Source organism: Hibiscus syriacus, unplaced genomic scaffold, assembly GCF_006381635.1.
Source record: "Hibiscus syriacus cultivar Baekdansim isolate YM2019G1 unplaced genomic scaffold, ASM638163v2 tig00110458_pilon, whole genome shotgun sequence".
In the NCBI taxonomy this organism is placed as follows: Eukaryota; Viridiplantae; Streptophyta; class Magnoliopsida; order Malvales; family Malvaceae; genus Hibiscus; species Hibiscus syriacus.
In genome coordinates, this window is record NW_024062745.1 from 3,403,046 (window position 1) to 3,425,193 (window position 22,148).

General features: G+C 34.6%; 3 protein-coding genes across 3 annotated transcripts; 1 reads left to right on the top strand and 2 right to left on the bottom strand.

Moving 5' to 3' along the window:
* Window positions 1-10,945: 10,945 nt before the first annotated feature.
* On the top strand, window positions 10,946-13,858 carry LOC120126501 (indole-3-acetate O-methyltransferase 1-like). Its single transcript, XM_039144665.1, has 4 exons — window positions 10,946-11,047; window positions 11,139-11,558; window positions 12,243-12,518; window positions 13,403-13,858. The coding sequence occupies exons 1-4, from the start codon at window positions 10,946-10,948 to the stop codon at window positions 13,757-13,759; spliced, it is 1,155 nt and encodes a 384-aa protein (XP_039000596.1). The 3' UTR covers window positions 13,760-13,858.
* A 357-nt stretch (window positions 13,859-14,215) lies between these two features.
* LOC120126502 (probable disease resistance protein At4g14610) lies at window positions 14,216-15,906 on the bottom strand. The gene is made up of 3 exons (XM_039144666.1): window positions 15,834-15,906; window positions 15,357-15,692; window positions 14,216-14,322 (listed from the first exon to the last, which is right to left on the bottom strand). The coding sequence occupies exons 1-3, from the start codon at window positions 15,904-15,906 to the stop codon at window positions 14,216-14,218; spliced, it is 516 nt and encodes a 171-aa protein (XP_039000597.1).
* A 53-nt stretch (window positions 15,907-15,959) lies between these two features.
* Window positions 15,960-21,118, bottom strand: LOC120126503 (probable disease resistance protein At5g63020). The gene is made up of 4 exons (XM_039144667.1): window positions 20,832-21,118; window positions 20,528-20,717; window positions 16,690-16,883; window positions 15,960-16,548 (listed from the first exon to the last, which is right to left on the bottom strand). Exons 1-4 carry the CDS (start codon window positions 21,116-21,118, stop codon window positions 15,960-15,962), a joined length of 1,260 nt encoding a protein of 419 aa, XP_039000598.1.
* Window positions 21,119-22,148: the final 1,030 nt, after the last annotated feature.

The following is a 22,148-nucleotide window of genomic DNA, read 5'->3' on the forward strand; positions in this document are numbered from 1 at the left end:
CTCAAAACCCTTTTTTCTCTTTAAAAGCTAACAAGTTAAAAGTTGGTCAATTAATCAATCCACCCATCAACCTTTAGGTATATTTTTTAAAATAATAGGTCACCTTTTGGAAAGGCAGGCAAAAATTCAAAGCTAGGGTAGGGGGCTAACTCAACACACTTAAACTAATTGGAAATTGCATGTTCTTAACGGTTTAAATTCAACTTTTTTGCATGGAATTGCATTTGATTAATTATTACAGAATTTTTTATATAAGCAAAGACCTAAGCCGATATAGGTAAAATTGGTCCGACCTTGCTTCACGTGAACTCCCCGACCATCACGCCCTTGGTTTAAGACTTTAACCATGAAAACTTCAATGAAACAACCATTAGAGCAAGATTACTATACCCTAGTTTATAATTAATTTTTTTTTTAAATAATAAGAGATGATTTCCAAGTAATGTCTGATTAGAATTTCACGTACACATCCTATATATACATATAGTTGTTCGAGCATGATCCTTTAAAAAAATAACATTATCTTTTATTGATGAGATAACTTAGTAAATTCCTTTTATAATTTATTTAAAATAAGAATAAAACCCACTTTATGTATATAAAATAAAGTCATGTTATTGATACAATTATCAAAAGATTTACCTTTTGGTTCTACTTTGGTCTTGGAGCATCTGAGGATACGTATTGGGGTTTTCACTAATTATAATCTCTAGTTAAATAAGGTGTAATTTTGGGTATGCATGAGTCCTCCAATGGGGATGGACATAGTTGGCAAACACTTGGGGGGAGGGGGAGGAAAAGTTTTTAGCCATGCAAAGTGAATGTATTCAAGCACACACTCCTTGCATGCTTGTATACACCATGATTAAATGGATTTAGCTCAATATCCATCTTATTATTAGTCATGTGTACCTATCTATAGCCTTTTATTACATCACATGCCTTCAATAAAAGTAGACAATTATTATATATCTTTATTTTTTGGTTAAGGGTTAATTTTGTCTCTGTACTATACTTAATTTATCATTTTTCACCCCTATGATATTTGCACATCAATTTAACTCTGAAAGTTGTTTAATTGCATCATCCTAAATTATATATCTTAAACCCTAAACCTAACTTAAACCCCCTCAATCTTAAACCCCTATGACTTCACAAAAAAACTTAAACATACACCCTAAACCCTAAATTATAACTTAAAACCCTAAACAATAGTAAATATTTTAAGCATTGATGCAATTAAACAACTTCGAGGGCTAAAATGATGCGAAAATACTATAAAGGCGAAAATAATAAATTGACTCTACTATAGGAGCAAAAGTATCCCTTAAGCCTTTTTTATAAATTTGAGGTGAATATAAGGTAATGTATGTTCAAAGACTCTAAATCATTTGACAATGAACGTTCATACCCCTGACATATGCGATACTCGAACTTGAGATCTCAAAGGATAACATCAAGTCCCTTAAATATTGAGGTCACTTGATTCATGCATTAATGTACATCTTTATTTGATTTCATATAACATGTTTAAATTTAATATTTTTATTTTATAGCAAAGTATATAAGCTTTAGCCATGCAAAATGAATGTATTCAACTTCAAGCACACACTCGCTGGTACAAATGTGCTTTAAGCATAATTCCCTAGATTTGGGTTTGGAGGATTATGAGTAATTTAGGTATTGAATAGAAATCAAGTTTAAATTCTCAATTGAAATCAAATTTAAGTTTCAAAATGCATATTTTCCCTATAAAGAAAAAAAGTGGTAAAGCAAGTTCAAACGCGATTAACGAAGTGGGGATTAAGCACCAATCCCACAAAGACTAGCGTAGTCTAATTAGTAGTTAAAAAGGGTCAAGTATAAATATTTGACTTTTATGGGATATCTCGGATTTCTCAAAAGAAAATTATTAATGAATTGAATAAAAAATAAGAATAAAAGGTGAAGTTTGCACTAATTACTCTCTTTAAATTAACTGTTGTAACAGAAGCCACCTAATCATTCACTAAACACACACACACTTGAAAAAGACAAAAGAGTATTATAAAGTTGCCAAATGGATTAACAGACATAATTGAGTGTCGTGTTTTATTATTTATCGCTTTGCTTTTGTCCCTTCACATAAATTTCTCACAATTCAGATTATTAGTCTATAATTTCTCCATACTTACATTCTCAATATATTTACCAATAGATTACGACCAGGCCGGGCTACTTAATTTAATATGTAAGCTAACTAGAGCGAGTGCATTCATTTGTTTCAATTTAAATACGGTAAAATTACAATTATTTAAAAAAAACAATGAAATTATGAATTAATGTAATTATAAAATTATATTTTATTAAGCTAAGGTGATTATAAAGTAGTATATGTTCTAAATACTCTCAACCATTTGATAATGGACGCTCAATCACCCTGCTGCAATCGCTAGTGCTAGAACCCGTGACCTCTAAGAACAACAATGATTTCTTTAACCATTGTGGTAAGTTGACTCGTATCATAAATAGTTTTTTGCATGTATATATTTAGCCCTTTCCTAAGAAAAGGGGAAAAAAAGAATGTAATGAGAACCATCTTAAAAATGACAATACAATTCATAGTGGAAGGAGCTGAATTACTGTTATTATTATCATTATTTACCCAATTAATGGCTTTAAGGTTTTAACCTTATCCATATACAATATAACCAGTTGTGTGTTAAATGAAAAATAAAGTTATGGAACGAATCAAAGATGAATAAATAAAATGTTTTTTATAATTGTCAATCCGGTGCACAAAGAAGAGATTTGTACTCATAAACTACTTAGATTTGATCAAAATATTTTGATCGAATTTAAATCAAATATCTAATTTTTTTATTATAAATGAAAGACATATATGTAATTCACTTAATACAAAGTTGTATTTTCTACCCAAAAATAGCTTTTTGAGGAAAAGGGAAAAAGAATGTAATGAGAACCATGTTAAAAATGACGATACAAGTCATAGTGGAAGCAGTTGAATTACTGTTTTTTTTATTTACTCGATTAATGGCTTTAAGGTTTTTAACCTTGTCTATGTACTGGCGGAGACATAGTTTGGTGAGAGTGGACACATGCCCATCTTAAAATTTGATTTTTTTTATTAGTTACTTAATTTACTGACGGTGCATATCTTGAAATTTTTTTGTGTCCACCCTGAAATCTATATTTTTTTTTCAATTAGTTACTTATTTTACGAATGGTATCCACCTTGAAGTTTTGTTTGTACCCGTTCTATTTAAAAAATTTATGTTGCTAAAATATATTCTGAAAAATATTTCTGAATCCGCTATTAACTTGTAACAAGTTGACTAAAAAATGAAAAAAAAAATAAACATATGACCCGAAGAAGTTGTAGAAAAATAAAAAAAAATAACTTTTATATCTTGTAACTTGTTTGGCATTATTATTGTTTTATTAATTTTATCTTATCAATAATTTATATATGCAATACTAACTATTCATATAATATATTTTTTTTCAAATCTAAAGTTTTATTACAATATATTCATATAATTGTAAACTCACTCTTTTAATCGTAAAATTGAATCAATTAGTAGTGGATAAGAAAAATTATCCTACTAGATCAATCCAGATTTTATTTTGAGATATATGATAAATGTTACAGTGCATGACAAACTCGTTACACCCACATAACGGGTTTGTCCAAATAATATATTTTAGAGTAAGCTATACCGAAACTACCTAACTATAACCACTTTTCATTTTGACCATCATTTTTTGAATTCTTATATCAAATCATCCAAATATTTAAATGTATTCAATCAACACACATAATGTCTATCAATTTAATTATTATTTTAATTTAATTGGATGAAAAATAAAGAACTGGTAGGAGTCGAACCCAAGACTTCCGATGATAAAACATGTACTCTTACCAATTATGCACTCTTACCAATTGCCAAGGCCATCAGATACATTGAAAGTTACACGATAATTTATGTATATTATACTTAAATTATAAGAGCAAAAAGGAAAGGAAAATGGGTGTTTACAGCAAATATAAATCTTGGCTGCACAAACTACTAAAACAAATATTCTATTTGGTTAAATTTTGGATAGATATTTTATATATTTTAAATAGTATTTTATGCAAGATTAAAAGAGAAATTTAATTTAATTTTTCCACAGGATTAAAATCGATTTCTAATTACACATTTTAACTATATAGTCGAATAAAAATTAATTAAAATAGAAATGATTTGTAAATTTTAGATAATTTCTCTTTTAATCTCTTATAAACTAGTGTAAACTATTATTTCAAATATATAAAATATATATCCGTATTTTAATCAAATATAATTAAAATAAAAGGAGTCTCAATTTTTAGATAATTTCTCTTTTAATCTCGTATAAACTAGTATTTGAAATATATAAAATATTTATTCGTATTTTAATCAAATATAATATTTACTTTAGTAGTTTTGTGCTGTCAAGTTTTATATTTGGTCTAGGTTCAAATCATATCACACCCATTTTCCTTTCCTTTTTGTTGGTATTAATTTAAGTATAATATATATACATTTTCGTGTAAATTGCAACATAGTTGATGTTCTAGGCTAGTTGGTAAGGGTGTCACGTGTCACCTTCTGATTGGAGGAAAAATATTTAAATGAAATATTGTTGACGAAAACGGGTAAAGAAAACGAAAGAACACGAGAATTTTACAAGGTTCGACAATGTGCTTACGTCCTCGGTGCCTAGGCGGCGCTAGAAGTTTTATTCAATGATATTTTAGGTCTAGGTTACATCTCTATTTATAATAGAAAACCCTGGTACATAAATTACAAAATCAACCCTGTACCGTACCGCGGGGGCTGCGCCCCCACACCCCCAACCCACATAATTCGTAACCCCACAACGAGACTTTTTATGAGCCATACATAACAAATCTCCACCTTGGCGAATATCCTGCCCCTTGGAAACTTCAATGTGGGTTGGGTTACCTTGCTTCTTTAACAACTCGAAACATTCAACAAGTCCAAGCAATGCTTGAACTTGTCTGTCGTAACTGGCTTGGTGAACATATCAGCGGCATTCTCATCAGTATGTACCTTCTGAAACAAAACCTCTCCAGATGCAACCAACTCTCTGATCTTGTGGAACCTTACATCAATATGTTTAGTTCTAGCACGATACACCTGATTCTTAGCCAAGTGAATAGCACTTTGATTATCACAAAGCAACTGAACTCCACCTTGTTGAACACCCAACTCCTTCACTAAACCAGTAAGCCATAAAGCTTCTTTTGCAGCTTCAGCCGCTGCCATGTATTCAGCTTCAGTTGTAGATAGTGCCACGACAGATTGAACAGTAGACTTACAACAAATAGGCCCTCCACCAAGAGTAAACACATACCTGTCGTAGATCTTCTATTATCCAAGTCACCTGCATAATCTGAATCCACATATCCTACAACCAAAGGATTATCCCGCTGACTCCCAAAAACAATTCCATGTCCCACAGTACCCTTTAAGTACCGAAAGATCCACTTGACTGCATCCCAATGTTGCTTACCAGGTTTAGACATGTACTTACAAACTTGACTAACAGCATGAGCTAAATCAGGACGAGTACATACCATCGCATACATCAAGCAGCCAACAGCATTAGAATACGGAACCTTTGCCATATTTTCAGCTTCCTTATCTGTCTTAGGGCACTGTTCTGATGAGAGCTTAAAGTGATTCGCCAATGGAGTGCTAACTGGTTTCGCGCTGCTCATCGCAAACCTTTCTAGCATTTTCTCAACATAACCCCGTTGAGATAGCCGCAGTTTCCTTGAGTCTCTGTCCCTGCAAATTTCCATTCCAAGAATTTTCTTTGCAGCACCTAAATCTTTCATATCAAATTCCTGACTCAATAAAGTTTTCAAACCGATAACATCATCCATGTTCTTCGCAGCAATCAACATATCATCAACATACAGTAATAGAAAAATAAAAGAACCATCATCAAGGCTCTTAACATAGACACAACAATCATACTCACATCGGTTGTAGCCAATCTTGATCATATAGGAGTCAAACTGTTTATACCACTGTCTCGGAGACTGTTTCAACCCGTACAAAGATTTCTTCAATCTGCAAACTAAATGCTCGTTTCCAGGTTGAGTGAAACCTTCAGGTTGCCGCATGTAGATCTGCTCCTCTAAATCACCATGCAAAAAAGCAGTTTTAACATCCATCTGCTCTAAATACAAATCCCAACTAGCCACCAATGCAAGTACTGCTCGGATTGAAGTGTGCCTGACCACAGGAGAAAAGATTTCATCATAATCAACTCCTTTCTGCTGTGAAAAACCCTTCGCTACCAAACGAGCCTTGAACTTCTCCCCCTCTTTTTCTGTTACTATTGGTTTCTTCTTATACACCCATTTGCAACCAATCGGCTTCTTACCATCAGGAAGGGGAACTAACTCCCATGTGCGATTGTGATTCAAAGACTCCATCTCCTCAACCATGGCTGCCATCCACTTGTCGTTTTCCTGACTAGTAACGGCATCATGAAAAGTAACTGGATCATCACTGCTAACAGTAAGTGCAAAAGATACCAAGTCTTCAAAACCCAATCTGTTCGGAGGCTTTATATTCGTCCGTCTCACCCTGTCTCTGGCGAGACTATAATCCTGCAAATCATCCGTAGTGGAACCACCAGAAGTCGGTTGAGAAGTTTCTGGTTTCTCAACTGGAAACTGCTCGAAATCTACCACTGTCGTGTCTTGCTTCTGCTGCAACATAGACTGTTCATCAAAAACGACATCTCTACTAATCACAACTTTCTTCGCAACTGGATCCCAGAACTTGAATCCTTTGACACCTTTCTTGTAACCCAGAAAAATGCACTCCTTCGATTTTGCATCAAGTTTGGATCTCTCATCAGCAGGTACATGCACATAAGCAGGACAACCAAAAATCCGTAAGTTATCAAAACTAATATCATGACCAGTCCATACCTCTTTTGCAACTTTCCCAGCCAGCGATGCCCTTGGCGATCTGTTGATAAGGTAACACGCCATGTTAACAGCCTCAGCCCAGAAGTGTTTGGGAAGCCCCGCATTCAACCGCAAACATCTGGCTCTTTCATTCAATGACCTGTTCATTCGTTCCGCAACACCATTCTGTTGTGGTGTCTTGCGCACTGTAAAATGCCTCTGAATCCCATGCTCCTTACAGAATTGTAGGAACTATGAATCTGTGTACTCCGTACCATTGTCAGACCGCAAACACTTGATTTTTCGTCCTGTTTGGTTTTCTACCTCAGCTTTCCACAGCTTGAACTTCTCAAAAACTTCAGATTTCTGTTTCAAAAATACACCCAAACTTTCCGTGAAAAATCATCAATAAAAGTAACATAGTACCTAGATCCACCCAAAGACGATGTCGTGGAAGGCCCCCATACATCAGAATGCACATAATCAAGAATCCCTTGAGTTGTGTGCTTCGCAGTCTTGAAACGGACTTTAGTCTATTTACCAAGAACACAATACTTGCAAAAGTTGAGCTTACAGCTTTTGACACCATGCAACAAGTTTCTCTTGTGTAATTCTGCCATACCACGTTCACTAAGATGAGCAAGGCGCATATGCCACAATTTTGTCGTATCATCACAGGACTCAACAGAGTGAACTCCACCTGCAACGGTACTCCCTAACAATCTGTAGATATTCCCTGCAGTCATCTTGCCTTTCATCACAGTCAATGCTCCTTTAACAATCCGAATGGTTTCCCTATCCTCGTCAGTCTTAGGGATAAAACCATTCTTGTGCAAAGTGCCCAAGGAAATCAAATTCTTCTTCAAGTCTGGGATATGTCGAACACCACTCAACATCCGAACGGAGCCATCGTGCATCTTAATTCTGACATCACCAATACCAACAATATTGCAACATCGATCATCACCCAAATAAACCGAACCAGAATTAACCGGCCTGTATGTCGAAAACCATTCCCTATTTGGCGTGATGTGATAAGAACATCCAGAATCAAGAATCCAAGCATCCGTCAATTGTGTCGTTGAAATAGAAAGCATATCACCCTCACTGCAATCAGAATTATCATCCTCGACCACGTTCACAGACTTGGATGAGCCATCACGCTTCTCATCAGTCTGCTTTTTCAACTTCGGACAGTCTCGCTTCATATGTCCCGCCTCCTTGCACTTGTAACAGTGAATCGTCTTCTTATCCCTGGATTTAGATCTGGAATTCCGCTTCCCGGACCCTGCCTTCTGGCTTCCGTCCACGATCTCGATTACCCTTGACATATAAGCTATCGGCTTGAGAGCTTTCCCCTGCATTCTGCTTCCGCTGGTTGTGAGCCAACAAGGCTGCAGTAATCTCCTCAACATTGATAGTCTCTTTCCCATATGTAAGAGTAGTCACCATGTGTTCGTAAGAGGAAGGTAAAGAACACAACAGAATCATCGCTCTGTCTTCATCCTCAATTTTCACATCAAGCCGAGCCAGATCAGAAACGATTTGATTGAAGACATTCACGTGTTGCGCCAAATCGTGATCGTCCTGCATCTTCAGCCCATACAGCCGCTGCTTCAGATACAGTTTTGTCATTAAGGATTTGGACATAAACTGACTTTCCAACTTCCTCCAAATTTCGTCTGGAGACGATAGATGCATGACGTGATACATGACCTCGTCCGCCAAGCATAATCGTATGGTTCCTGCCGCTCGCTGCTGCAATTCTTCCCAATCTTCCTCATCCATCGACGCCGGCTTTATAGGTCGCAAAGCCTTCAAGATCCCTTGCTGCGCCAATAGATCCTTCACCCTCGTTTGCCATAATCCGAAGTTACCCTGACCATCGAATTTCGCGACTTCGAATTTTGCTCCTGACATCTGATACCAATTGTTGACGAAAACGGGTAAAGAAAACGAAAGAACACGAGAATTTTACGAGGTTCGTCAATGTGCTTACGTCCTCGGTGCCTAGGCGGCGCTAGAAGTTTTATTCAATGATATTTTAGGTCTAGGTTACATCTCTATTTATAATAGAAAACCCTGGTACATAAATTACAAAATCAACCCTGTACCGTACCGCGGGGGCTGCGCCCCCACACCCCCAACCCACATAATTCGTAACCCCACAACGAGACTTTTTATGAGCCATACATAACAAATATGAATTAAATTAATAAAATCCCTCCAATTATATCGTGATATGAGTCATCATATAATTAGAGTATTAAATATATTGAATTAATTTAAAATTATGACCACTTTGACAAATTGTGTAACTAATAAGGACTAAATGTAAATTATACAAATTTTATTAACTGTCACTTCAGCACTTCCGTTAACTGTTAACGGCTAGTGGTTTGATTGAATTCATTGAAATAGTTGGGTGGTGTGATTGACAATAATTCAAAAATAGTGGTCGAAATGAAAATTGATTATAATTGGATGGTCTTTGATATAGTTTACCATATTTTTATTCAAACTCGTAACATCGACTTAACGGATTTCAATAAAATATAATTTTTATTAGATTGTATCACATAAGAATGAAAAATTTTAATTAAAAATATATATTTTATTAGAATTCGTCACATTGACGTAATAAGTTTCAAGTCATTGTAGTAAATTAATTTTAGAAATGACTTAATGAGCTAATTTTTTAACCCGTCTAGCCTAATTAGCCAATTTTACCCTTTTAAACCATTATTCAGTTGAATTTTCCGGTATCGGAAACCGGAAAACAAGACATTCCGGCGTCAATATTGGGTCTGCCGGCCTATTTATATCTTTGCTATTGCTTGCATGTGAGTCCCGTATGTGTGAATAAATCCGTATACAAATTTCAGCTCTTTTATTTATTTATTTGAAAATTTTATCAAATACTAATAATTAGCTTTTTCCTTTTTTTTATGGTAAGAAGATACAAGCACAAAAGCTTCCTCCTCGGCTTTGGTTCTAAGAAGCAACAAATACTTTTGTCAGTGGATTGTTGGACGCGTACATTGACGCATCACAATACATATCGGACGCATCACAATACATACGGTCAAAACATTGTTAAAATACGATTAACAATTTTAAAAAATACGATAATTTTTATTTTTATTATAAAAATATATATTTTTACGCACGTCAAATTAATTATTTTTATTTAGAAAAGATGAGATGTCCATAAATACAATGGACACATAATTAGGACATATTTCTATAATAATCAACAGAGGAATTTATTTACGTTGAGATTATACAAGGAACATATAAGTAAAATGTTAAAAATTCATCCAAAAATTTGAATAAAAGATAAATATGAATAAATGTGGTTGCATCAATAAAAAAAATTATAACAAGGGATTAAACTATTGAAAGACCAACGATAATTGTAAATCAAAATCGAGAGTCATGAGAAAATTAACTCTGAATGCAAATCGCATTTCTAAATTCAATATGAGGATCTAAAGTAGAAAAAAATCAATTTGATAACATATAAATGTTATCTTGATCAGTCGATTCGACTTAAGTCCAATCATTAGAAAAGTAAACAAAAAAATCAAACACATGCTAAAGAATATAAAAAATATATTAAAAGATAAAGAAAAACATGTCCTATAACAAGAATACTAAAAACTAAAAAATAGTAAAAATAATGATGTAATATAAAAAAATAAGAAAATAATGAATACCATGATAACCGATGTTAAATATCAAAATTAACGTTATCGATGATTAAAAAAATATTTGTTATTGTCATATGTTATCGTACACGAGTTTTATTTTAATTAAAGATTTCTAATATTATTGTGTCCGTATTTCGAGGTACCATAATATGGTTAGTCCCTTGGAAACCGATTTGGTTTTCCTCTATATAAACTCAGCTTTTCTCAAAACTTTGCACCAAAATAAACAAAGAAAGGGAGAGGGGAAACCGAAATGGCAGACAATCTTGTTGTTTCTAACGTAAACCTCGAGAAGCTTCTCAGCATGAAAGGTGGCAAAGGCGAAGGCAGCTATGCCAACAATTCCCAAGCTCAGGTTTTTTTTTTTTTTTTTTACATTTTCCCAGTTTTTTTATATGATTATAGTAACATATGAAGTTCATTTTATTTTTCAACGATCCGTGCAGGCTTTACATGCTCGTTCAATGCTTCACCTCCTTGAAGAAGCCCTAGACAGGGTTCAACTGCGTTCCCCCGATGTACCCTTCACGGTCGTCGACTTGGGGTGTTCCTGCGGCAGCAACACCATCTACATCGTCGACGTTATCGTCAAGCACATGGTGAAACGCTACGAGTCGTCCGGTCACGAGCCACCGGAATTCTCTGCTTTTTTCTCCGACCTTCCTAGCAATGATTTCAACACGCTTTTCCAACTCCTACCTCCGTTGGCAAATAACGGAGGTAGTAGCATGGAGGAGTGCCTTGCATCAGACGGACACCGATCGTATTTTGCTTCCGGGGTCCCTGGATCGTTTTACCGACGACTTTTTCCGGCTAGATCCGTCGATGTCTTCCATTCGGCGTTTTCACTGCACTGGCTATCACAGGTTATCATTATTCTCTCATTTATAATACAAAATCTCTATGCTATTAAATACATACATACGCATATAGAGTGAAAGTTTGTTCCCGAGGATGATCTCTAAGGCCCAAAAAAACAGCAGAAAAACATAATATTCAAGTTGATGTCATTTCATGGTAAAAAATACAAAAGTTTATGTGATTTTGAATGAGATTTAACCTTCCCATTTTTGACGGCATTTTGTAGGCCAAAAGTGAGTACACAAATGATCATAGTTAATGTTTATTTAAATACAATGTCATTTTCCCTCTCTTTGAAACTTGAAAAGAATTGGAACCCTAATTTCTTAAAAAATGTTTGACTATGTTGTGTGTGTGTGTTTTTCTAATAGGGTCACATATATTGAATAGAATAATGTTAAAGGTTCAGGTGACATTTTAAAAAATGATTTAATTAATGTTATCTAGTCTTGAGTATGATAAAATAATGTATTAAATAAGGGTAAAATAGCCAACGAGTGTTGAAGTGGTTAAAATTCAAGAATTTGAGCTTATAAGGTCAAATTTGAATCTTATTATTGTCACACTTGATAGACAATTTGTAAATTTATATATAAATTCCAATTAGGTCTTGTATGTCTTGTTGGAAAAAATAAGTGTAAAATATTATTACAAAAATAATATTATAATTTTTAACCTGGTGCATCCAGATGCCTGAAGCTGTGTTGGACAGAAGATCGACGGCTTACAACAAAGGGAGGGTGTTCATCCACGGTGCAAACGAGAGCACAGCCAGTGCATACAAGAAGCAGTTCCAGACAGACCTGGCAGAGTTCCTGAGAGCAAGATCCATAGAGATGAAGAAAGGTGGGTCCATGTTCCTTGTCTGCTTAGGCCGAACTTCGGCGGATCCCACCGACCAAGGTGGGGCCGGCCTCCTCTTCGGGACCCACTTTCAGGATGCTTGGGATGATCTTGTCCAAGAGGTATACCCACCTTAATTAATCACTAATCACCCATGTTTACTCAAAGCTCTTCATATTTATATGAGGCTTGTGCGTCAACAGTGCTCCCCATTGTACCTAAATCATAACTCACATCATTAGATTCTTTATATCTGACTCATCTCATGATTTAGGTTTAAGAATATGTTTAGAATTTTAATTATTACTTAAAACTATAATAATTAAAATAAATTAGGGTTTGATTTAACATGAAAATAGTGGAGGTCTATAAAAAAAAGACAATAATTTCACCCTATGCCCTGTTTCTGCAATTTGGCAGACCAAAAAGCATGGGGGAAACACCATGCAAAAGGGAGAATGATTAGGTGTGTTGAGGTTTATGATGGATTGTCACTGGTCACGACTAACCTACTCCAACGTCACCCGTTGGATGGACTTGGTTAAGAGAATCAGCTCTAGCCCTCCACTTGTCTTATTGCCATGTCGGCAGCAATATGATAGGTGCAGGCAAGGCCTCATGGGGGACCTACATGAGCAGTGACCACCACTGTTGGATCAAATTTGAAAAAAAAGAAAACGTTAAACATAATCATGGTATTTAGCAAGACGACAACAACAGTCATCGAGGTCCATGTGATCATTGTTGATCAAAATCATCATACAAGTTCAATGAACCAAACATTCTCTTGCACAAAATTCATGTAGTAGATAGTACATTTACGTATCATCCTCTCCTTTAATCAACTGTTCTATTCAAGCTGCCACATAATTTATCATCGTAATTTAATAATCATTTCATATATTTCTAGTTCATATGTGTCTTGTTTTATTGTTTATGGACCGATATTTTAAATTTTAAGATTTAAGATTAATGAAATTGAAATGACGCGCATGTGTTATGAAAGGGTCTCATAAGTTGCGAGAAAAGGGACAATTTCAACATTCCGGTGTATGCACCAAGCCTACAAGACTTCAAGGAAGTGGTTGAAGCTGATGGTTCATTCACCATAAACAAGCTCGAGGTATTCAAAGGAGGCAGCCCTCTAGTCGTTAGCCGGCCCGATGATGCATCGGAGGTAGGTCGAGCACTAGCCAACAGCTGCCGAAGTGTTTCCGGGGTACTAGTCGATGCTCACATCGGCGACAAGCTAAGCGAAGAGCTGTTTTTACAAGTGGCGAACCGAGGCACAAGTCACGCTAAAGAGCTGCTAGAGCAGTTGCAGTTCTTCCACATAGTTGCATCACTTTCTTTTGCCGAGTAAAAAGGAGTTTGGGGAAGGCTAATCAAAAAGAGGAGAAAAGAACTAAAAGGCTTTTCTTTATATCTTTTTCCTTTTTGTGTGTTAATTCTCAGTATTAATTATTTAACACAGGAAAGAGATGGGGAAAGAGTTTGCTTCTTCTTTTTAACTTTCATTTGTGTGTTTATGTGTGATTAAAGTTAATGAAATATTAATACTCTGTGTTCCCTTTAACCCTAATTATATAAATAAATTAAAAAATATATCTTCTATGCATAATTGCACAAACCAAAAACACAAAATTGTCCATTGCCGCACTTATCATGTATACACCATCAAAGACGAACATATAACTTTATATTAGAGAACGAACTTTTAAAATTTTTAGAAAGAATTTATAAAATTATATATAATAAAAATAAATTTCCAATTGAAAATACATTAAAAAATTTAAAAATATATAATAATTTTAAATTTTCAGAAGAGGTGATTATCCTCACCCGCCCTTTTGATCCATCGCCATACACCACAATGTTTGGTATTAAAAGAAGAATGAACACATTTCCTCTTGCAGCATATTTCCCCTTTGCAAGACAGACCCAGGAAACTTATTGCAAGTAACCCTACGACTTCGTTTCTTTTGCATCAGCAAATGTCTCTTTATCGTTGTAGTAGTATTAGATGGGTATCTGATTGAGTTAAATCGAATAGAAAAAAATTGAATTAATCGAGTTTATGAATACTATTTTATTATTTAAATTTTATTTAATATTTTTGAGTCGAGTTAAATAGGATATATTTATTCGAGTTTATATTTAAATTTAAATGTAATTACTTTTAGTGTTATGATATTGATTGATTCTAATTTAAACGACTTTCTTTAACTATATACGACATATATATCTATTTTTATCTTCTTTTTCACGTGTAAGGAAGATTTGAAATGTTATTCATCAAATATCATCTAAAATTTTATAATATAATAGTAATGCTATTGTCCAAACTTGTAAGGATATAGTATTGATACAAATGTTGTAGTTAAAGAATTGATGGGAAAAAAAGAATTTATAAAGAGTTGCAGTCTGAAGACTAAATTGAATAAAACACAAAACTGAGAGAATAAATTATAAAAAGAAAAAAAAATCATCGCCAAAAAGAGATTAAAGTTACACATGTAGTAAAAATATATGGGTAAAGTACATAAATGGTTTATCGACCCGTCTTTTAAAAGTTACAAAATGATCTTCTGACTATAGGGTATTGCTTTGTTGATTCCATCGACTATTAAAAGTTATAAAATGATCACTCGATTATTCATATGTTCCAAACTCAACCTTTTTCGTTAAAAAAATAACGGTCGTTTGAGTTGAACGTTAACATGCTAATTGAGATATGATAGTCGTTTGAGATTCTATGATTATATTTTATCATATCTCAGTCAGAAAATTAACGTCAATCTCAAAATGTCGTCAAATTTTTAAGGAAAATTACGAGATTGAAACATACGAATAGTTCAGTGACCATTTTATGACTTTTAATAGTTGGAGGACTAAACAAAGCAAAATCCTATAGTCACATTTTTGTAGCTTCCTCAACTTGGGGCATTCTTTTATTATACCTTCCTTCAGCATCGGAAATGGCAGAGCATCCATGTATATCGTCTTCAGTTTAGGCAGTTTTTGCAGATCGAAAGCCTCTAGCTCTGAAAACACGTTCGAACTTTCCGTCAGCTTGACGACTTCATCGAGTTTATCCTCGCCGATGACTTCTTCCAAATCTTGGCATTCATGTATGGCCAGTTTAACCAAGAGTGGAACAAATAATATCCGTGTTGCATCCTTCAATTTCGGGCAACGTGCTAGTTTTACAAACGTAACGCTTCGAAAGCACCCTGCACTTGCAATCTCTGCGCGTTCAATCTTCAGTTGTTCAAGATCTTCACAATCATAGACTCCTAGAAAATCCAGAGGCGCTTAAGCCGAAATACTCAACGACCTTGAACCTTTGAACAACTAATGGATCAAAGCTTCAACATTTCAGGTCTGAAACTTGTAAGACATCATAGCTCTTTCCAACATAGAAAGGCTTTCAATACTAATGGTCAACACATTCAAGTCAGCAAAACACTCAACTTCCTCCACCAACCGTTCATAACCAGACCCCACCATTTTCAATACTTGCAACTTTGATAGATTGGATATCAGTTGTGGTGGGATTGTTTTTAATCCGATGTGTGCTCCATATTCAAATATTTCAGATTTTCGAGGACCTTCAGCTCAACGGGAAGTGTTTTTAGTCCTGTGAAGGACAGATTGAGATGCTCTAGTGAAAACAACTTTGCAATTCCAACAGGCAGTTCATCCAAGTTGATGTTGAAGGACAAATCCAAAACCTTTAGCATAGGCATGAAGTTGAAGAAATCGTTGTTGATCACCTTCGACTCGTTCTTCCCTGGGAATAAAGTTAGGAGATTGGGGCATACGGATATCCGAGTTAGACTTTCGATTTGCTTTCCCATTGGGGACACTCTTCTTACGTCTTCCCAAGTTTCAGCTACAGGTTGTTCCTTTAATTGAATACCTGCTTTTACGCAGAATTTATCCATCTCGGATTCACTAGCTATCCACAAAGCCATGTCGCGGTTCACATCGTGCATCTTTACGATGTCGCTTCTTATGTCCTCTAATACGCATGCGTCGATAAGAGAACCTAAGATGTACTCTTCCTGGTTTCGGACATTGCTCAAGCAGGTATGTTGATTCTGGTCCAACAATCCTTCCCCGATCCAAATATGTATTAGCTCAATTTTTCTAATGGGAAAACCAGATGGGAATAAACAACAATATAAGAAACAAAATCTCACCCTTGCATCAGGTAAACAATCGTAACTGAATTTTAACTGAGGAAACATCTTTTTCCCTATCCCTGGGAGGACAGAGGCAGTTGATTACCGTAAGGCCTCCATGGCATATTTCCATTCTCCAGGGGTCTTCTTGGATGACATGGCTCGCCTGATTGTAATCAGTGCAAGCGGTAGTCCACCACACTCCTCTGCCATTGTTTCCGCTAACTTGCGAATATCTGGATGTCTCTCGAGTGTCTCTGCTCCAACCTTGTCCAAAAATAGTTTCAACGCCTCTGCTTGCTGTAAGCACTCAAATTACTCAAATTATTTGATTTGCAGATCTCGTCTTGGACTTTCTCGATTTGCAGATCTTGTGACACAACTACTCAAATTACTTGATCGAAATCATTCGGAATATCGAGGAATCTGTTATTGATTTGGTTTAGGAGGGTTGACAAGCGTCGTTTTACTCGTCAAAATAAAATAAAACTTATTCTAATAAAATAAAAATAATTATAGTATAGTGAAAGAGGGTCGATCCATAGGGACTTAAAAATTCTTGATGTGATTTAGTGTCGATTTCAGTCCAACCAATTGCAAGAAATATAAATTAGAAAAAGGGGGTTTTGTAATTGAGAGATGAAAGATAAAAGAAAATAAAAATAAATAAAAATCAAAGTAAAAGAAATGAAAACGTAAATAAAGTTGAAAACAATAATTATGAAATTTCCTCAAGCTAGCTTTGTTTCAATTCCGTTTGATTATCGAAATGGATTTTTACTTTAGGATTTATGCTGGTTACAGTCTACAAGGCCTAACCTATTGTAATTTGCCCTTCTCTCATGTAACCAATCTTCTCAAGTCTATCTTTGAAAGATGATTCTTGAGTGGATTAACTACGACTATTTCCGTTAAAACAATCAGAATTAAGTACTGGAAAGGCCCGACTCAGATTATGTTGTCTTGTCGAGAATCGAACTTGATCTCAATTTCCCTTAGCGGACAGCCGCTAAGTGTGTTTACGCGAAGTCGAATATGCCACAGGTCGATCATTCCTCCAAACTATAAATTAAAATAACATCCAAACCAACATCGACTTTTTGATTTGGAAGCTTTTTAATTTTAAAAAGATAGTCAATTGTCGATCTTTGATTCCAGAAAATTGAGAATGAAACCCGAATGTATTTTAGTGCTTTTCAATTCTCACATATCGGATTGAGTCATCTCTAACTCTCAACTATGAATGAAAAAAAAACTTTTAATAAAATGAAAATAAAAACAAATCTAATTCAAGTGTGTTTCAAGCTTTACCCTAAGGGTGTATCTATACCTTCTAAATCCCTAAAAATAACATGGAAATTCAAAATGAAAATCCTAAATCATAAAAGATAAATCCCAAGTGTTTTTAAATTTAAATTCCTAAAGATTTCGTCCATCTTCTTCCAAATAATGTTGACTGGACTGCTTCTAGAAACTGTTGTTGCTGACTAGATATTTTGGAAGTTGTCACGTTAGACCGCGTCGTGCCCGTGTGTCCAGCCACGATTCCAGAAAATAAAGAAAACTACAAAATGCGTCCTTTTTATGTTGTTTTCTGGAAAATAAGCTCCCTGCACAAAAATGAACAAAATAGAACTAAATCAGTAGTGAAAAGTTTCCAACACAAAAAAATAATGAAGGAAATAATGTCAATCTAGAACACTCATCAAATTCCTCCTCACTTGTCTCATGCTTGTCGTCAAGCATGCCTTGATCAAACTAGTTAAAAACTTAATTTACTTCATTTTGTCTCATACCAAAACAAATTATGAAAGTCAAGTTCACAATAACTATTTGAATCAAACACCAATCAATTGGATCAATACAAGTAAGATCAAGTCAAACAATATTGCAACTTCCTATCATTCATTAATAAAAATCCATCCTAGCTTAATTCCCCACAAGGATTCACTCAAATGTGTTTCGGGTGCAAAGTTCGCTCAAAGTCATAATTAATCAAGAATTTCCATAGGCTTGTAACACAATCAAATCTCCAGTACTTGATAGAAATAAAATATAAAGATAATTGGGACTTTTAAAAGGGTGTAATGAGACTTAGGTAAAGATAGGGAAAAAAGGCTAGAAATGAGGTTTTTAATCGAGACAGAATTCTTCAACAATCTCACCAAGTCCACGAGTGAAACAAAATAAATGAAACAACAAAAGTAATATATACATCAAAGTAAAAATGAATCAAACTGTTTTGTTTTGTTTTGTTTTTTTATTTTTATTTTTTTTTATTTTTTCCTTTTTTTGAACTATTTTTTCCTTTTCTGTTGTTTTTTTTTTCTTTTTGTTGAACTAGGTGACTCACAAGCTTCAATTTTTTTGTCTCGACAAGGGTCAAAAAGAGTGAAAATAAAAAAGGCTCGGGTTAAGATTAAGGTGAAAACAAAGAAGTGAAAAAGGCTCAAAATGACTCACTAATGGATTCGAAAAGGGTAGGTTTTTACTCGGGTAAAAATGGGGGTAAATCCTAATGCCCAAATCACATCAATGCATAAAATTTCACATGTAATCTCAAAGTGTATCATGCCACAAGTTCTAGATTCTCAAGAATAATTCGACACACTCAAACAAGAAAAATGAGCATAAAAGATTAGGAAACATGCTCAAGGCTTAAAATCTTACCAAAGTGTGTTTATCAAGTTAGGCGAAAACTTAATTGACAAAATCAAGGAAGGTTACAACAAAGTCGACTTAAATCACTACTCATTCAAAATATTTACATGTACTCAAACAATCATAACATGCTAAAAATAATCAACGAACGAAAATTTTCAATTAAGTTTAACAAATTCAATCAAGCATACAATCAAATGATTTCACAAGACAAGTAAGATGGAATTCAATTTCAATCTTTATCAATTTTGACAAGCGTCATTTTACTCGTCAAAATAAAATAAAACCTCTTCTCAAATAAAAGAAATAAAAATAAATATAGTATAGTGAAAGGGGGTCGATCCAACAGGGACATAGAAATTCCTTATATGATTTAGTGTCGATTTCAGTCCAGGCAATTGCAAGAAAAATAAATTAGAAAAGGGAGGGTTTTTGCGAGTGAGAGATTAAAGTAAATAAACAAAAGTAAAAAACTGAAGTAAAATAAATGAAAGCGGTAAATAAAAATTAAAAGATAATAATGAGAAAATGCCTCAAGCTAGCTTTGATTCAATTCCGTTTGATCATCGAAATTGATTTTTTGCTCTGGGATTCATGTCGATTACCGTCTACAAGGCCCATCCCATTCTAACTTGTTTTTCTCTCTAGTAATCGATATTCCCAAGTCTATCTTCGAAAGATGATTCTTGAGTGGATTAACTACATTGTCGTTAAAACAATCAGAATTAAGTAATGGAAAGGCCCGACTCAGATTACATTGTCTCGTCGAGAATCGAACCCGATCTCAATTTCCCTTAGCGGACCACCGCTAAGTGTGTTCACAAGAATTCGAATATGCCACAAGTCGATCCTTCCTCCCAACTATAAATTAAAACAATATCCTGACCAACATCGACTTTTTGATTTGAAAGCGTTTTAATTTTAAAAAGATGATCGATTGTCGATCTTTGATTCCAGAAACTCGAGAATGAAACCCAAATGTATTTTAGTGTTTTTCAATTCTCACATATGAAATTGAGTCATCGCTAGCTCTCAGCTATGAGTGAAAAAAAATTAATAAAATGAAAAATAAAAACAAATATAATTCAAGTGTGTTCCAAGCTTTATCCTAAGGGCTATTTATAGCTTCTAAATCCCTAAAGATAACATGAAAATTCAAAATGAAAATCCTCAATCTTAAAATATAAATCCCATGTGTTTTTAAATTTAAATTCCTAAAGATTTTGCCCATCTTCTTCTAGATAATGCTGACTGGACTGCTTCTAGAAACCGCTACTGCTGACTAGATCTTCTGAAAGTTGCCAAGAAATATCGCGTCGTGTCCAATGTCGTGCCCATGTGTCCAGCCACGATTCCAGAAAATAAATAAAACTGTATAATGCACTCTTTTTATGTGAACACTCATCAAAGGTCATCTTGCCAACATCTCCAAAGCCATATAGGCCAATAATTCCCACTTGTTCCTCTTGAAGACTGCTCCAAACATTGTTGCAAGTGGACAATAAACCCACAGTAGGCCGTTTAGTAGCCAAAGCAGTCCCTTGTCAGCCTCGGAATGAAAACTCCTTTGCTCTCCTCATCCTTCACCTCTCGTACATTTCTGCAATTTGCTTCCCAAACTTGAGACTTGACTTGGGATGCAAGGAACAATAACCTCCCACACATGATTGTTTAATTTGTCGAGGACTTTCGACAATCAGTAGATCAGCTTCGTTTATCATGGTCAAGGCCCTCGAAAGCCAACCCTCAACTTGGTCGAGCCGCTTAAGTTCGTGTTGTTCTTCGGCAATTATGACCTTGGTCATCACATCATTCCTGAGATGGTTCAATTCGGCTACTGCAGTTTCCAAAGCATCAAGGTTTTGTTCAAGCATGCATATAAAAACTGTAACATCCCAAAATACGGGTTACTGACTAAATTGTAAAACTTTAGAATGTGTTGATTAAAGTAAGATATTTGAATAGTGTAATGATTTGTTCAGAAATATTTCCTGAAAATAATTAGTAATTATCAAAGGAATTAAGGGGAAAAATGGTCATTTAACATGAAAGATATTTTGTTATCTCTTTATGAAGAGATAAACGTTGGGGGAGAGTATTTAGAAAACTCTTCTTCTTACCTTCTCTTCTCCAACGTGCAGAGCATAAGGTGAGTTTTCTATTTGTTATTTGTTAAATTGAAGATTAGGTTTTGATCATTAGATGATAACTAAGCTTAAGGAAAGCTTAAGTTGTCTTATAAGCAAAAGATGAAGAAGTTATAAGAGATTTAGGAAAATGAGTTTTTATATGAAATCATGGAATAGAGTTGATAAGTTGAATTTTAAGTTGAATTTGACTTGTCATCTATGAGAATAAGAAGATAGAAGTGTTAGAATTGTATTTAGAACATATTGAAATTTGAGTATGATTCTTGAATTACGTATGAAGGATAGGATTTTGAAGTTATAGATGATTTTCATGGATATAAGTTGGTTTAAGTAATGGTAGTTGAGTTTAATGACATGATAAAATAGAAGAATTAAGTGAAGAATTGATTATTTTCGGGGTTAAAATACAATTTCTGGGTAGAGGGAATTGATACCCTATGAAGGGAATCGATTCCCCCTCTTGGACGAAAATTCCAGTATGTACAGGGGGAACAGATTCCCCCTGGGGGGGTATTGATTCCCCGGGAACAGATTCCCCCTGGGGGGGTATCGATTCCCCCTAAATGAAAAAATGAAATTTGATTCGTTTAACCGATTTAAGTTATTAACATCAAGTTTAAAGTTTAAGCTTCTGGTAGTTGTTTTGAAATGATATATTTATGTTGATATTGAGCCTAAACAAGTTCCGGAATAATCAAAGGAATCGAATTAAAGCAAGGCTAAGGTGAGTGCAATTTTAATTGTACTTATATTA